Below are 17,742 nucleotides of genomic sequence, written 5' to 3'. Positions count from 1 at the left end.
TATTGACATCTGGCATGGATTTTACTTTTACATGATGTACTCTTTTCAAAAAACACCATCATTGTGCAAGCACGAAAGCCAAATGACTGTCCTAAGCAATAGGGGCACGATATAAAAGTGGCACAGTTGTGGCTCAATAATGATGCAACCAGCAGACTGGTTTCTAGTCAAATATGCATTCATAGAGATTGATAAATTATTATTCATCACAATAAATTTTGAAGAGGTCTTTCAATTTTTGGTTTGGAATGTATTACATTCAATCTTGTTTGTAATGAATGAATGAAAGAATGATCGTTTTAAGGCCATTTTCCCCGCTAGAGCGGGGGTTAGCCTTGCGGGCCCCATGACAATCATGGTTCCCTGGTTGAGGCAATGTTTTTATGGCCGGATACCCTTCCTGGCGCCAACCCTTGGTCGCCTCTTACGATGCGCAGGGATACGGTGTACCTATTCTAAACCGGGGTACACACCGGGATCATTCATCCCAGCAAGCTGGTACTCAATTTGCCGACCTCGGAAGGATGACAGGCTGAGTCAACCCCCCTGGTGTTAATTTAGCGATCGACCGGGATTCGAACCCAGGATCCTAGGATCCCAAGCCGGCACCCCAACCGCTAAGCCAACACCAGGCTACCAGTTTGTAAGGTCGAACTTATTGGCCAAAATGAATTCTCACATGCCATGTGATGCGTGGTTTTATTCCATTTTTTTTAAAAACATCGCAACATCAAGAGAGGGCATGATGAGTGATTAGGAAAACAGCGACGATTGACGATTCAAGGGATTAATACAGCAGGTGGTTCGGAGTTTTCAGGAAGCAATTCGGAGTTTTCACAAAACAGTTTGCCCTGATACTTCAGATGATGTTGAAGCAGGTGGTGATGTTAACGGACACTTTGTCCAGTGATGTTAAAGCATATAGAATTACCTGTTTTCACCTATCTATAATTTACTATAAGTATAAAAGGAGTGGTGTGTGTGTCCGTGTGTGCGTGCATGCAAGTTCCAGTCCCCTCTATACATTTAGATCCCCTTGCACACCCTGAAGACCACTTAATATGCCAAGACCGTTTAGACAAGAGCCTTGGGACCTTTTAAACCCCACTAAAACCTCCAAAACACTTAAGACTCACAAGACCTTTATGACCCCCAATACCTTTAAGACCTCCTAAGGCCTTTAAGACCCATAAGACCCTCAAGACCCATAAGACCCTTATGCCATGTCTTGCCATCCAAGACCGTTGTGCCATCCAAGACCGTTGTGCCATCCAAGACCGTTGTGCCATCCAAGACCGTTGTGCCATCCAAGACCGTTGTGCCATCCAAGACCGTTGTGCCATCCAAGACCGTTGTGCCATCCAAGACCCTTGTGCCATCCAAGACCCTTGTGCCATCCAAGATCCTTGTGCCATCCAAGATCCTTGTGCCATCCAAGACCCTTGTGCCATCCAAGACCCTTGTGCCATCCAAGACCCTTGTGCCATCCAAGACCCTTATGCCATCCAAGACCCTTATGCCATCCAAGACCCTTATGCCATCCAAGACCCTTATGCCATCCAAGACCCTTATGCCATCCAAGACCCTTATGCCATCCAAGTCCTTTATGCCATCCAAGACCTTATGCCATCCAAGACCCTTTTGACATCCAAGACCCTTGTGCCATCCAAGACCCTTGTGCCATCCAAGACCCTTGTGCCATCCAAGACCCTTGTGCCATCCAAGACCCTTGTGCCATCCAAGACCCTTGTGCCATCCAAGACCCTTGTGCCATCCAAGACCCTTGTGCCATCCAAGACCCTTATGCCATCCAAGACCCTTATGCCATCCAAGACCCTTATGCCATCCAAGACCCTTATGCCATCCAAGACCCTTATGCCATCCAAGACCTTATGCCATCCAAGACCCTTTTGACATCCAAGACCCTTATGTCATCCAAGATGCTTATGACCCCCAAGACCATTTATAACCCCGATATCCGTGGGGATAACCCCTAAAACGCCTAAAACCCACCAGTCCCCTAAGACTCTTTGGGCCCCTAATAACCTTCACACCCCTAAGACTCTTTGGGCCACTAAGACCCATCAGTCCCCTAAGATTATTTGGGCTCGTAAGACCCATCAGACCCCTTAGACCCCCTAATACACTCCAAGACCATTTTGACCCTTTAGATCATTAACATCCTTTAGAATCCTAAGACCATTTAAGACCCCAAGGCCCCTTTAATACCCAGAGCCTTTAGGACCCTAAGACTCCTTGGAACCCTCATTAGACCCTTTAGATGTAGATCCTATAGACCCCATTAGACCCTTTATTAGGGATATCCCTAAGACCTTCTGTCTGAGGACCTTTTGCAGTAACACTTGAGGATCACCAGCCATAATCAAAAGGCCCTCCATTGGTTAACCACCTCATTACCAAGCTAAGATGATGCAAAATAGAATTCATCAATTAAATCTTCTTTTTCAGGTTTTTCTCGTCTTGCTTGGTTGGTAGCATGGAAAAAAGTCCCACGTGGCAAAGAGAAAACTGCGTCCATGACAACAATTTCACCCCATTATAAATCAAATGGCCAGCATCAACAGCATCATCGTTTTATGGTTTCACCCCATTATAATCAAATGGGATTTTTTTTTTTGTAATGTTATTAATGCCAAACCTTAGGAATTTTTCAAGATATCAAATTGAAAGATACACAGCTTATTTATATGAATGTGTAGTATATTTATATAAAATCTGGTCCACTTTAGACAAAAGTCAATGTCAATGTCAATGCCATCCAAAACATGTAAAACACCAATTCCGCCACAATTAGAAAATGTATCAACTAAATTTGTTATACGCAGCATTCCATCGTGCAAGACACTTGATAGGTCAAATTTTCCAAATTATCAAATTGCCGCTTCCATGGCAACTATTGTTTATTTGGATTTCGCAGGTATCGTGCCGTGAACGACATATATATTTTAATCACCAACGATAGACAGTTCTTCTTCCGAGCGGCCGCCATTGTCTATAAGGTAAACGCGTCACGTTCCTCATAATCGCTTTGCGTTGAATTCCCGTTTATGGTCCCCTCGTGTTTTATACCTCTCCCCCCCCCACCCCCCCTTTCCCACGCCTCCTCCCCCCAAGCCCTCTCCCTTCCACACATCTCCCTGCTCTCAAATGTTGTGTTTGTGTGCTTCCCCTTCTCTCCCCATCTTGTCTTCCGCTCCCTCTTTTTATATATTTTGTTTGTCTGGTTGATTTGTTTGTGAAGTAAATGTTAGCTCTTTCACGAGCCTCGATGCAGTATACAAAAAAAAAAAAAAAAAAAAAAAAAATACACTCCAAAACATTGCTCATTTGAGGTGAGACACCTACGAACCCGTCGGAGACGGATACCCTAACGAGCCAATTATAAACCTCGGTGGAGTAATGTTGATTTTGTGCATGAAAAAACTATAATTTATGATCTGAGCTTTTACGTCATATATATTTTGTGGTATAAAAGGTGAAGAACTCCTTCACAATTCACTAAAGCAAACACCTTACGTTTTATTCAGTTTTCCTGAAAAATATCATATTTTCGTGTTGCGCACTGGAACAATGCAACACTCAAACAGTCAAGTCCCAAAAACCATACTGTATACCATTGAGTTTGGTGACTCCCTCTTTGGCTTTCTCATCTCGCAAAATTGCATGGAAGAAAGTGTACACGAGGTCACACTGCAACAAATAAACAAAACGGTCACAAAAATGCAAATATATTTCGGATGAAACAAATGGCCATCATCAACAGCATCAACAACATCATCATCGTTTTACGGTCATGTCCATGTGTAGGCCGTGATTTACCTAATGGATGATTTCCAGGCTGCACGATCCGTTGCTCGCCCTCTTGTAGTCCTTTAACTCTGACATCTCTCAGTAACTCGTCCCATGTTTTCCTCGGACGGCCTCGAGCTCTCTTTCCATTCACATTCATATTTACAAACCTCTTCACACACCTGTCCTCCTCCATCCTTTCCACATGTCCAAACCACCTCAACCTACCCCCACGCATAACCTCACTAATGCTCTCTATACCGAACCTGTCTCTTAATTCCACATTTGCTTTCCTATCCTTCAATGTAACATCACATCCATCTCACCATTCTCATTTCATTTCGTTCACACCTCTATTCAGCCTCCTCTTTAATCACCCACGTTTCACTGCCATACAACATCGTGCTTCAAACGCAAGCTGCATAAAGTTTTCCCTTTAGTGGAGAGGGATCCCCCTTGATGTCAATAGTGGTAACAACTCCCTAAACTTCCTCCGACCAATTCTAAATCTTGCAATCACTGCTACTTCGACACCACCACCTGCACTAATCATATCACCAAGGTAACAAAATGTATCTACACATTCCAGGGATTTATCTACACTCCATCAACTAATCTTTCCACTCTGACTGGTGCCACTTGTTTACCTGTGCAGACATCACATTTAAAGTCAGGAACCACCTGAAATCTACCCGCGACAGCTCTACACCTCTTGTGCACCCAGCAGTTGCAGTAACTACACAATATTGAGTTACTACCTTCACCTTTTTTTCCCCCCAGACAGCACAGGGCCACCTCCCATTTTTATTTTTTTTCACAGTTCCTTCTCCCACCCCACTAATCAGTGCTTTTGGTTTTGTTGTATTCACTTTTAGTCCTCTGGCCTCCATAACCTCCTTTCATACTGTATATTTACCCATTACCTCTTCCACACTGTTAGCTATCACCACTACATCATCAGCATACAGGAGCTCACAAGGTAAGTCTCCTCGAAATTCCTGTGATATGGCCTCAAGAACCATGATGAACAAGATTGGGCCTAAGACATGACTGTGTTTAGTTCAGCTGAACTTTGGCTCTGAATTCGACCCGAATGCACATACACAGGGAGGAGTAAAATAATTTCTTTACTCTGTTTGTCTGTTTGTCTGCCTGGCATTCAAACTGTCAAACAAAATTGAAAATCATTCCAAGCAGGAAACTTATTGTTTTTAAGAACGTTATAAAGGACACGAACAATGGGCACGAATAAATAATGTAACATGTTAAATAAGGTGGTGTAAAAGACGCTACTTCAACGGTATGGAAAGAAAATTTTACAACCTTTAAAATCTTTATTTTATTTAAAATTAATTATATACTTGAATACTGGAGAACAAAAATCACCCTTTTCGCACTTTCAAACCCCGTTAGGCTATGAGCCAGACCCCCCAAATTGACCGGTCGGTACCATACAGATGGAGTAAGGCTCATTGTGATTTTTAGCAAGATATATGTCCCTAGATATGAAAAAAAAAGTGATAGCAGTGTATAACTCTCGGCCATCTCTGTGTTATCACCCGAAATATTATTATACGCCTGCTTCGCTTCGCCAAAAAATGTGATATTTGCTAAAATTGGAATAAATATGTTTTTAAGGACCACAGAGTGCCGAGATCGAGATCGAGATCATATTTGTTCGAGAGATCATGATAAACCTAGAGTGTGGAGCAAGTTTGCATGCATTGTGAAATATAATGTAGCTGATGTTACAAACCTACTTTAGGATACTAGCTAATACCAAAAATTACACTGAGATACCAAAAGTAGTAGACGAATAAACCTAAAATGTTCAAAAGCTATGTTTCGTTCCAAAATATCAAAATTAGGGGGTATGGTTGAACATATTTTGAACTTTGCCAAAATATGTGCCCCAAACAACCACCATATTACAAAGTAATGATATATTCCAATGCAGTGGTTCCTTGCGAAGATTTTGAGGGGTCAAATGTTACTCTGGGAGTTTTCATTTTTGAAATATTGACAAAAATGTACAATGTGAATTCTGAACTCGAAGCGATTTCGACCACTTTTTCACTAAATTTAACATATTTTTTGTCATTATATCAATATTTTGATAAATAACCCCCACAAATGTTCTATATTTCTATTACTATATTAGTTGGCATCCAGTATGCAAATTATTGGCACTCTGTGGTCCTTAAAAACATATTTATTCCAATTTTAGCAAATATCACATTTTTTGGAGAAGCGAAGCGGGCGTATAATAATATTTCGGGTGATAACACAGAGATGGCCGAGAGTTATACACTGCTATCACTTTTTTTTCATATCTAGGGACATATATCTTGCTAAAAATCACAATGAGCCTTACTCCATCTGTATGGTACCGACCAACCCCCTTGGCTCATAGCCTACGTCTGTTTAGTGGTACTTGGACAAAATATTTTGGCTTTTTACGTCGTCACAACCAATCAGATTTGCTGCTTGTAGACTCCGCCCACATTCTGGTTTCTCAAGACAGCGTTACGTCTCAAGACAGCGTCTCAAGACAGCTTGGTGAACAACCACTTTCACTTCAAAGTCCTCACTCTGCACTCCATTTACCCTCCGATAAGTTTTTGATCCATCACACATCACAATGACTACTCTGACTAACCAATCCTCCACACGTAACTTTTGCATTGACCATTGCACCACTTCCCGAGGCACCCTATCGAACGCCTTCTCCAAATCAAAAAATATAAAGTGCAGTTATCTCTTCTTCCCGATATATTTTTCCTGTATTTGTCTAATTATAAAAGTTTCCTCCGACGTGCACCTTCCTGGCATAAAGACGAATTGAATTTCATGTATATTAACGCTCTGTCATCAATTTTTCCATGGCTCACTCCACCAATTTCATTCCGTGGTCCAGCAGCGTCAAACCCCTATAATTACCCCTGACTATGGCATCCCCCTTCCCCTTATAAATATTCCCTATTACACTCTTCATGCAGTCATCTGCGACAGATGTCTCCCTTATAATCGCATTTACAAATTTTGTGATTACATTTACGCCAATATCACCAGATGCCTTCAGCATCTCTGTGACAATACCAGAGCTGTCCGCCATTTCACCATTCTTCATTTCATCGATGGCTTCCTTCACCGATTCAATCTTAATCTCAGGTGGTGGACCCTGCACCAGCTCTACTGCCCCCAAAATATCCCTATTCCATGGGAACTCCTCATTTAGCAAGCACTCGGGAGCTCCTCCAAGCATTTCTAATCTCCCCATGGTCAACCAGCACATTTCCCACATCATTCTTCACGCATTGCTCTTCTAAAAGATCATAAATATCTCCCTTCTACTATCTGCATTATTTATCACATCTGAAAGTGAATCCCGTACTATTTTTTTAGCATTGTAAACTTCCCTTCTTGCCCTTCCTTTAGCCCCTAAATATTCCTCCTTATCCCCTCCCTTTTTCGAAATCCTAAATCGTCTTCTTCTTTTTTTCGAATCACCCTATCCACCTCCATGTAGTCTCATGTCTGGCTGGACCCTTTGACCAGCCGCAAGTCGTATCAGTAGCACTCATCAGCCCATCTTTTAAAGAGTCCCAACAACAATCTACATCCTCTCCTAGCATCGAGTTCTTAGCACAGAAAATGAATCATTAAAATCAAATCCTTAAATAAATTTTTAAAAATCCACATGAAAAAAAAATTTAAGGAAATATTTTTCTGTTCACAATACTTATTATGTAAATGTGATATTTCAGTTTTTTCTTTTTAATAAATTTGCAAAACTTTCTAAAATCCTGTTTTCTCTTTGTCATTATGGGGTATTGAGTGTAGATTGATGAGGGAAAAAATGAATTTAAACGATTTCAGCATGAGGCTGCAACATCACAAAATGTGAAAAAAGTGAAGGGGTCTGAATACTTTCTGAATGCACTGTAAGCATGCACCATGGCAGAATAAAGATTAATGGTCACATCTGTCTGTTTCATTCGATTTTCTTTACCTGTTTTGGTTTAAAAAATCATAGGACCATTGCTTTTCAACACACCCTCACACAACCACAACCGCTTGTTTCTTTCCTACAGTTTCTAAGATTCATCAAAGAGCTGTCACAGACTCAAATTACACAATCACATGCAGGCGGAGATAGCAGACAAACACATCCCTTGACCTTGGAGGAAGCAACTTCACAGAACATACTGGTGCTGACATCATCATCTACTGTAGTGGTGGCTGTTTTCTCTCTGCAATCAGCAAGCACTCCTAGGGATAAATCTCCCTCTCCAAGGGGTGCTAAACCGTGCAGTTCATGCATGCGCTATTCTTTAAATGGTGAGCATCAAGTGAGGAAACAGCACGTACTATATTTTAAGTCTTTGGTACAATTTGGCCAGGGGTCAAAATTTATCCACTGACCTCCTGGACTCGGAGAGGACGCTCCAACCCTCAAATTTGACTTTGGTTTCACAATGATAATGCCTTACATTGGCTAGCAAGCTATTTTCAGACTGACATTTGATGGTAAAATAGGATGATGTTGGATATTGCAGAAGAGTTGACAGATGTCCTAAGGTGTATATAAACAAGCTTAAAACTAGAACGGAACTCAGTAGAGAGAATACCTCCACCAGGTGAACAGTTTACGTTTTGTATCCTAGAGTAGACCAGAAAATCACAATACAGAATCACATTTAATCAAAATCATCCGTCCACAACTTTTTGAGATATCCTGCTATGAGACAGAAATACAAGTTTGTGTGGCAAGGGTGCCCGGAGGGCGTGAATGGTGTTGGTGTCCTGTTTTCTGAGGAGTTTGTAGACAGTGTGGTGAGTGTGAGTAGAGTGAGTGATAGGTTGATGATGGTGAAAATGATGATTGGAAAGCTCTTGGTGAACGTCATCTCAGAATATGCTCCGCAGGTTGGTCGAAGCAATGAAGAGAAGGACAAGTTCTGGTGTGCGATAGAGAAGCTGATGGAAAACGTGAAAGATGAAGAAGTTGTTGTGGTGGGAGGAGACCTGAATGGACATGTGGGAAGGAGTATGGATGGTTTTGAGGGAGTTCATGGGGGTTACGGATATGGTGTGAGAAATGGAGAAGGTGAAAGGATTTTGGAGTTTGCTGATGGAGCTGATTTGTTGATTTGTAATACTCAGTTCCAGAAAGAGGATAATAAGCTTGTTACATACACGTCAGGTGGGTCGACGACAACCATTGACTACCTGATGGTGCGTAGGCGAGATAGGGGGCACCTCCGGGACACAAAGGTGATCCCGGCGGAGGAGGCTGTTTCACAGCACCACTTGGTTGTCTGCGACATAAGGGTGAAAGGTGCGAGGAGAGCTCGGCGGGTGAAGTACCAACCAAGAATGAAGGTGTGGAGGTTGAAAGAGGTGACAGTAAGGGAGGCATTAAAAGAGAGGCTGAGTAGGGTAGAGGATGATGTGGTTGAGCTTGAAAGTGATTGGATGTCAATGAAAGCTAGTCTGTTGGGAGCCGTTGGTGAGGTACGTGGATGGACAAAAGGACCACCGAGGCACTCGGAAACATGGTGGTGGGATTATGAAGTTGGAAAGAGGATTGACGAGAAGAGGAAGAAGTTCAAGGAGTGGCAGAAGGCGAAGGGTACAGGAGCAGAAACAGCAGAGCATGAAAGTTATAAGGCAGCCAGGAAGGCTGCAAAGAAAGAGGTAGCAAAGGCGCAGGGGGCATGTAGGAAAATGTTCGGAGAACGCTTGGATTCGGAAGAGGGTCAGAAAGCAGTATTCAGGATTGCAAAGCACATAGCGAAAGAGAGGTGTGACGTGATGGGGGTGAGTTGCTTGAAGGATGAAGTGGGACAAATCGTTGTCGACCCAGATGGAATTAAAGGAAGATGGAAAAGATATATGGAAATGCTGTTGAATACAGAGAATGAATGGGATGGCAACATAGAGAATAACCCAGTTTTAGGACCGGCAGAGAAGATAACTGAGAAGGAAGTTGAGGAAGCGATAAAAGCAATGAAGAGTGGAAAAGCGGGAGGGCCAATGGGAGTTGTGGGAGACATTGAGTGGAGTTGGAGACATTGAGTGGAGACATTGAGTGGAGTTGTGGGAGATAGCTATTTAAACCTCAGACATTTAGTTTGGTTTGCTCTTTGTTGTTGAAGTGTGCAGCGTCACCATGCCTAGTAGGCTATGAGCCAGACCCCCCAAATTGACCGGTCGGGACCATACAGATGGAGTAAGGCTCATTGTGATTTTTAGCAAGATATATGTCCCTAGATATGAAAAAAAAGTGATAGCAGTGTATAACTCTCGGCCATCTCTGTGTTATCACCCGAAATATTATTATACGCCTGCTTCGCTTCGCCAAAAAATGTGATATTTGCTAAAATTGGAATAAATATGTTTTTAAGGACCACAGAGTGCCGAGATCGAGATCGAGATCATATTTGTTCGAGAGATCATGATAAACCTAGAGTGTGGAGCAAGTTTGCATGCATTGTGAAATATAATGTAGCTGATGTTACAAACCTACTTTAGGATACTAGCTAATACCAAAAATTACACTGAGATACCAAAAGTAGTAGACGAATAAACCTAAAATGTTCAAAAGCTATGTTTCGTTCCAAAATATCAAAATTAGGGGGTATGGTTGAACATATTTTGAACTTTGCCAAAATATGTGCCCCAAACAACCACCATATTACAAAGTAATGATATATTCCAATGCAGTGGTTCCTTGCGAAGATTTTGAGGGGTCAAATGTTACTCTGGGAGTTTTCATTTTTGAAATATTGACAAAAATGTACAATGTGAATTCTGAACTCGAAGCGATTTCGACCACTTTTTCACTAAATTTAACATATTTTTTGTCATTATATCAATATTTTGATAAATAACCCCCACAAATGTTCTATATTTCTATTACTATATTAGTTGGCATCCAGTATGCAAATTATTGGCACTCTGTGGTCCTTAAAAACATATTTATTCCAATTTTAGCAAATATCACATTTTTTGGAGAAGCGAAGCGGGCGTATAATAATATTTCGGGTGATAACACAGAGATGGCCGAGAGTTATACACTGCTATCACTTTTTTTTCATATCTAGGGACATATATCTTGCTAAAAATCACAATGAGCCTTACTCCATCTGTATGGTACCGACCAACCCCCTTGGCTCATAGCCTACGTCTGTTTAGTGGTACTTGGACAAAATATTTTGGCTTTTTACGTCGTCACAACCAATCAGATTTGCTGCTTGTAGACTCCGCCCACATTCTGGTTTCTCAAGACAGCGTTACGTCTCAAGACAGCGTCTCAAGACAGCTTGGTGAACAACCACTTTCACTTCAAAGTCCTCACTCTGCACTCCATTTACCCTCCGATAAGTTTTTGATCCATCACACATCACCATGACTACTCTGACTAACCAATCCTCCACACGTAACTTTTGCATTGACCATTGCACCACTTCCCGAGGCACCCTATCGAACGCCTTCTCCAAATCAAAAAATATAAAGTGCAGTTATCTCTTCTTCCCGATATATTTTTCCTGTATTTGTCTAATTATAAAAGTTTCCTCCGACGTGCACCTTCCTGGCATAAAGACGAATTGAATTTCATGTATATTAACGCTCTGTCATCAATTTTTCCATGGCTCACTCCACCAATTTCATTCCGTGGTCCAGCAGCTTCAAACCCCTATAATTACCCCTGACTATGGCATCCCCCTTCCCCTTATAAATATTCCCTATTACACTCTTCATGCAGTCATCTGCGACAGATGTCTCCCTTATAATCGCATTTACAAATTTTGTGATTACATTTACTCCAATATCACCAGATGCCTTCAGCATCTCTGTGACAATACCAGAGCTGTCCGCCATTTCACCATTCTTCATTTCATCGATGGCTTCCTTCACCGATTCAATCTTAATCTCAGGTGGTGGACCCTGCACCAGCTCTACTGCCCCCAAAATATCCCTATTCCATGGGAACTCCTCATTTAGCAAGCACTCGGGAGCTCCTCCAAGCATTTCTAATCTCCCCATGGTCAACCAGCACATTTCCCACATCATTCTTCACGCATTGCTCTTCTAAAAGATCATAAATATCTCCCTTCTACTATCTGCATTATTTATCACATCTGAAAGTGAATCCCGTACTATTTTTTTAGCATTGTAAACTTCCCTTCTTGCCCTTCCTTTAGCCCCTAAATATTCCTCCTTATCCCCTCCCTTTTTCGAAATCCTAAATCGTCTTCTTCTTTTTTTTGAATCACCCTATCCACCTCCATGTAGTCTCATGTCTGGCTGGACCCTTTGACCAGCCGCAAGTCGTATCAGTAGCACTCATCAGCCCATCTTTTAAAGAGTCCCAACAACAATCTACATCCTCTCCTAGCATCGAGTTCTTAGCACAGAAAATGAATCATTAAAATCAAATCCTTAAATAAATTTTTAAAAATCCACATGAAAAAAAAATTTAAGGAAATATTTTTCTGTTCACAATACTTATTATGTAAATGTGATATTTCAGTTTTTTCTTTTTAATAAATTTGCAAAACTTTCTAAAATCCTGTTTTCTCTTTGTCATTATGGGGTATTGAGTGTAGATTGATGAGGGAAAAAATGAATTTAAACGATTTCAGCATGAGGCTGCAACATCACAAAATGTGAAAAAAGTGAAGGGGTCTGAATACTTTCTGAATGCACTGTAAGCATGCACCATGGCAGAATAAAGATTAATGGTCACATCTGTCTGTTTCATTCGATTTTCTTTACCTGTTTTGGTTTAAAAAATCATAGGACCATTGCTTTTCAACACACCCTCACACAACCACAACCGCTTGTTTCTTTCCTACAGTTTCTAAGATTCATCAAAGAGCTGTCACAGACTCAAATTACACAATCACATGCAGGCGGAGATAGCAGACAAACACATCCCTTGACCTTGGAGGAAGCAACTTCACAGAACATACTGGTGCTGACATCATCATCTACTGTAGTGGTGGCTGTTTTCTCTCTGCAATCAGCAAGCACTCCTAGGGATAAATCTCCCTCTCCAAGGGGTGCTAAACCGTGCAGTTCATGCATGCGCTATTCTTTAAATGGTGAGCATCAAGTGAGGAAACAGCACGTACTATATTTTAAGTCTTTGGTACAATTTGGCCAGGGGTCAAAATTTATCCACTGACCTCCTGGACTCGGAGAGGACGCTCCAACCCTCAAATTTGACTTTGGTTTCACAATGATAATGCCTTACATTGGCTAGCAAGCTATTTTCAGACTGACATTTGATGGTAAAATAGGATGATGTTGGATATTGCAGAAGAGTTGACAGATGTCCTAAGGTGTATATAAACAAGCTTAAAACTAGAACGGAACTCAGTAGAGAGAATACCTCCACCAGGTGAACAGTTTACGTTTTGTATCCTAGAGTAGACCAGAAAATCACAATACAGAATCACATTTAATCAAAATCATCCGTCCACAACTTTTTGAGATATCCTGCTATGAGACAGAAATACAAGTTTGTGTGGCAAGGGTGCCCGGAGGGCGTGAATGGTGTTGGTGTCCTGTTTTCTGAGGAGTTTGTAGACAGTGTGGTGAGTGTGAGTAGAGTGAGTGATAGGTTGATGATGGTGAAAATGATGATTGGAAAGCTCTTGGTGAACGTCATCTCAGAATATGCTCCGCAGGTTGGTCGAAGCAATGAAGAGAAGGACAAGTTCTGGTGTGCGATAGAGAAGCTGATGGAAAACGTGAAAGATGAAGAAGTTGTTGTGGTGGGAGGAGACCTGAATGGACATGTGGGAAGGAGTATGGATGGTTTTGAGGGAGTTCATGGGGGTTACGGATATGGTGTGAGAAATGGAGAAGGTGAAAGGATTTTGGAGTTTGCTGATGGAGCTGATTTGTTGATTTGTAATACTCAGTTCCAGAAAGAGGATAATAAGCTTGTTACATACACGTCAGGTGGGTCGACGACAACCATTGACTACCTGATGGTGCGTAGGCGAGATAGGGGGCACCTCCGGGACACAAAGGTGATCCCGGCGGAGGAGGCTGTTTCACAGCACCACTTGGTTGTCTGCGACATAAGGGTGAAAGGTGCGAGGAGAGCTCGGCGGGTGAAGTACCAACCAAGAATGAAGGTGTGGAGGTTGAAAGAGGTGACAGTAAGGGAGGCATTAAAAGAGAGGCTGAGTAGGGTAGAGGATGATGTGGTTGAGCTTGAAAGTGATTGGATGTCAATGAAAGCTAGTCTGTTGGGAGCCGTTGGTGAGGTACGTGGATGGACAAAAGGACCACCGAGGCACTCGGAAACATGGTGGTGGGATTATGAAGTTGGAAAGAGGATTGACGAGAAGAGGAAGAAGTTCAAGGAGTGGCAGAAGGCGAAGGGTACAGGAGCAGAAACAGCAGAGCATGAAAGTTATAAGGCAGCCAGGAAGGCTGCAAAGAAAGAGGTAGCAAAGGCGCAGGGGGCATGTAGGAAAATGTTCGGAGAACGCTTGGATTCGGAAGAGGGTCAGAAAGCAGTATTCAGGATTGCAAAGCACATAGCGAAAGAGAGGTGTGACGTGATGGGGGTGAGTTGCTTGAAGGATGAAGTGGGACAAATCGTTGTCGACCCAGATGGAATTAAAGGAAGATGGAAAAGATATATGGAAATGCTGTTGAATACAGAGAATGAATGGGATGGCAACATAGAGAATAACCCAGTTTTAGGACCGGCAGAGAAGATAACTGAGAAGGAAGTTGAGGAAGCGATAAAAGCAATGAAGAGTGGAAAAGCGGGAGGGCCAATGGGAGTTGTGGGAGATATGTTGAAGGCAGCAGGAAGTTGGGGTGTGAAGAGAATGTCAGAGATCTGTAATCTGGTGGTGAAAGAAGGCCGCATTCCAGTGCATTGGGAACTGAGTACCCTCGTCCCTCTATACAAGGGGAAAGGTGACCCTCTGGAGTGTGGCTCGTACCGAGCGATAAAGTTATTGGAGCATGGAATGAAGGTATTGGAAAGGGTGTTGGAGAGGAGGATAAGGAAGAAAGTGAAGATCGACGAAATGCAGTTTGGATTTATGCCAGGAAGAGGAACGACAGATGCGCTTTTCATTGTGAGGCAGTTGCAGGAGAAGTACATGGAGAAGAGGAAGAAGTTGTTTTTTGGGTTTGTTGATCTGGAGAAAGCATTCGATAGGGTTCCACGCAAAGTATTGACATGGGCATTGAGGAAGTTAGGAGTGGAGGAATGGTTGATCAGAGTAGTGATGGCAATGTACAAAAGAGCGCGCACAGCTGTAAGGACGAAGGACGGGAACAGTGGTGAGTTTGAGGTGAAGGTGGGAGTGCATCAGGGGTCGGTACTAAGTCCACTACTATTTGTAGCTGTGATGGAGGTGCTGGCTCAGAACGTAAAGGAGGGTTTACCGTGGGAGTTGTTGTATGCAGATGATCTGGTGTTGATTGCGGAAAGTATGGATGGACTGAAGGAAAAGATGAACAAGTGGAAGGAATGTATGGAGACAAAAGGTCTGAAGGTGAATATCGGAAAGACGAAGGTGATGGCAAGTGGTAAAGCATGTGGTGAGGTGGAAAGAACTGGGAAGTGGCCGTGTGCTGTGTGCAGGAAGGGTGTCGGAGTGAACTCCAGTCAATGTACAATGTGCGCTGAGTGGGTTCATCAAAAATGTAGTGGTCTGAGAGGGTCATTTACCAGTGTGGCAGCTACATTCAAATGTAAGGTGTGCACAGAGGGAGCTGCAGATGGAGGAAATGTTGAGTTGGATCTTGGAGACGGCGTGAAGCTGGAAGGTGTGAAAACATTTTGCTACCTCGGAGACATGCTGAATGGAGAAGGTGGATCAGACTCGGCAACGGTTGCTCGAGTGAGATGTGCATGGAAAAAGTTTCGGGAACTGAGTGGCATGCTGATGAGGAGGAGAGTGTCGCTGAAGCTGAAGGGAAAGGTGTATGCTGCATGTGTGAGAAGTGTTATGATTTATGGGAGCGAGACATGGGTAATGAACGTAGAGCAGCAACGAAGGCTGGAAAGGGTGGAAATGCGAATGGTTCGATGGATGTGCGGAGTATCGTTGAGAGAGAGGAAGACAAATGATGAATTGCGAAAGATGATGGGAATATTGCCTGTGATTGATGCTGTGAAGAGGAACAGGCTGAGATGGTTTGGTCATGTGTTGAGGAAGGATGAAAGTGACTGGTTGAGAAGAGTGATGGAAATTGATGTAGAAGGAAGTAGAGGACGGGGAAGACCGAGAAAGACTTGGCTAAAGATGGTGGAAGAAGAAATGCGGGCAAGGGGGTTAACAAGGAGAGATGCAGAAAATAGGGCAAAATGGAGAAGATTGTCATGGGGACCGCAAGGCTAACCCCCACTCTAGCACGGAAAATGGCCTTAAAATGCATGTTGTATCGTTTTGGGCCCTATCTCCCAATGGTGAAGAATCACTTTAAAAATTCCACTAGCCGGCTCCGGATCTTCACCAAAATTGAATCGATTCTTCCGTGTCACACACAAAACCTGTCCACCAAGTTTTGTCCAAATCCATCCATAACTTTTTGAGGTATCTTGCTATATGTTGATTTTAGCCCTATCACTCAATGGTGAAGAATCATTAAAAAAATTAAATAATTCTCATATCCGAATCCATAATCAGATCTTCACCAAAATCGAATCGATTCTTCCTCGTCACACAAACAACCTGTCCTCAAAGTTTCGTCCAAATCCATCCATAACCTTTTGAGATATCCCGCCATGTATAGTTTTTGTCCCGATCTACCAATGGTGAAGAATCCCTTTAAAAATTCTAGTAGCCAGATCCGAATCCGGATCTTCACCAAAATCTAGTCATTTCGTCCTTGTCGCATACGCTACATCTCTGCCAAATTTCGTCAGAATCCGTCCACAACCTTTTGAGATATCTTGTTCACAAACGGACAAACGGACAAACAGACAGACAGACAGGGGTGAAAACATAACCTCCATCCACCATTGGTGGGTGGAGGCAACAAAAGCATGATAGCCTCAATGTTGCTCTTCACGATTTTTCACAGCATAAAACAAAAACATAATGTAAAACTCGAATAGTACTCAGTAGAGCATACCTCCGCAATAAACAGTTTACGTTTTGTGTCCACTGATAGGCCGGATCTGGATTCGGACCCGAACAGAAATCTAATCAGCTTGTTCTCATCGCCAAACCAACTCATTCACCAAGTTTTGTCATAAATCGTCCACAACTTTTTGAGATATCATGCTATATATTGTTTTTGGCCCTATCTCTCAATGGTGAAGAATCACTAAAAATTATACTATCTGGATCTGGATCTTCACCAAAATTTAAACAATTCGCCCTTTCCACACACCCAACCTGTCCACTTTGAAATATCCTGCCCACAGACAAATAACCAAACAGAGGGGAAAACATAACCTTCATCCACCTTTGGTTGCGACGTTAACAATCATCTGGATATTGTCAATGTTTTTGTGATGACAAACATTTTTCTGATAGCTTCTGATTGCCACGCTCACCACCTCTCTCTCTCTCTCTACTCACTCTTCTCCTACTTGCTTCCTCTTCTACCCCCCACCTCAGAGATCTCTGGTGTGCACCTCAGGAGCTCCTGCAGATACGTGTGAAGGTCTGCTTTTCTCCGCGCAGCGACGTCCTCAACATGAGTTCTTCCCAGGACAAGCTTGTTCAGAAAACTGGTGAAAGGACAGGCATGACCTCATGTCAAAATAAACATCTTACCTTACATTGGGCCAATCAATCCATCATTATCATAATGAGTTCAATGAAGACAATGACAAACTTCATCAAATCAACAATCCAAAATTTGTTTTGTTTTTCATAGCATGCACAAGTACAACAACAAGAAAAACGAAAAATAATTAATCAATAACTA

At 42.4% G+C, this 17,742-nt stretch overlaps 1 protein-coding gene across 4 annotated transcripts in view; it reads right to left on the bottom strand.

The window, feature by feature from the left end:
• The window catches only part of LOC137416603 (phosphatidylinositol 4-phosphate 3-kinase C2 domain-containing subunit alpha), a 146,874-nt gene that overhangs the window by 11,624 nt on the left and 117,508 nt on the right, over nt 1–17,742 (bottom strand). For 3 of the 4 annotated variants that reach the window (XM_078769815.1, XM_078769814.1, XM_078769816.1), the window contains 2 exons: nt 17,425–17,542; nt 3,636–3,711 (listed from right to left, as the gene is read on the bottom strand). In XM_078769815.1, coding sequence (XP_078625941.1) covers nt 3,636–3,711; nt 17,425–17,542 — 194 coding nt within the window. The remainder of the gene's footprint in view (nt 1–3,635; nt 3,712–17,424; nt 17,543–17,742) is intronic. The other variant, XR_013621791.1, reaches the window with a different exon arrangement.

Source organism: Myxine glutinosa, chromosome 1, assembly GCF_964187855.1.
Source record: "Myxine glutinosa chromosome 1, kmMyxGlut1.1, whole genome shotgun sequence".
Taxonomy (NCBI): Eukaryota; Metazoa; Chordata; class Myxini; order Myxiniformes; family Myxinidae; genus Myxine; species Myxine glutinosa.
This window is presented reverse-complemented; position numbering and strand designations above follow the sequence as displayed.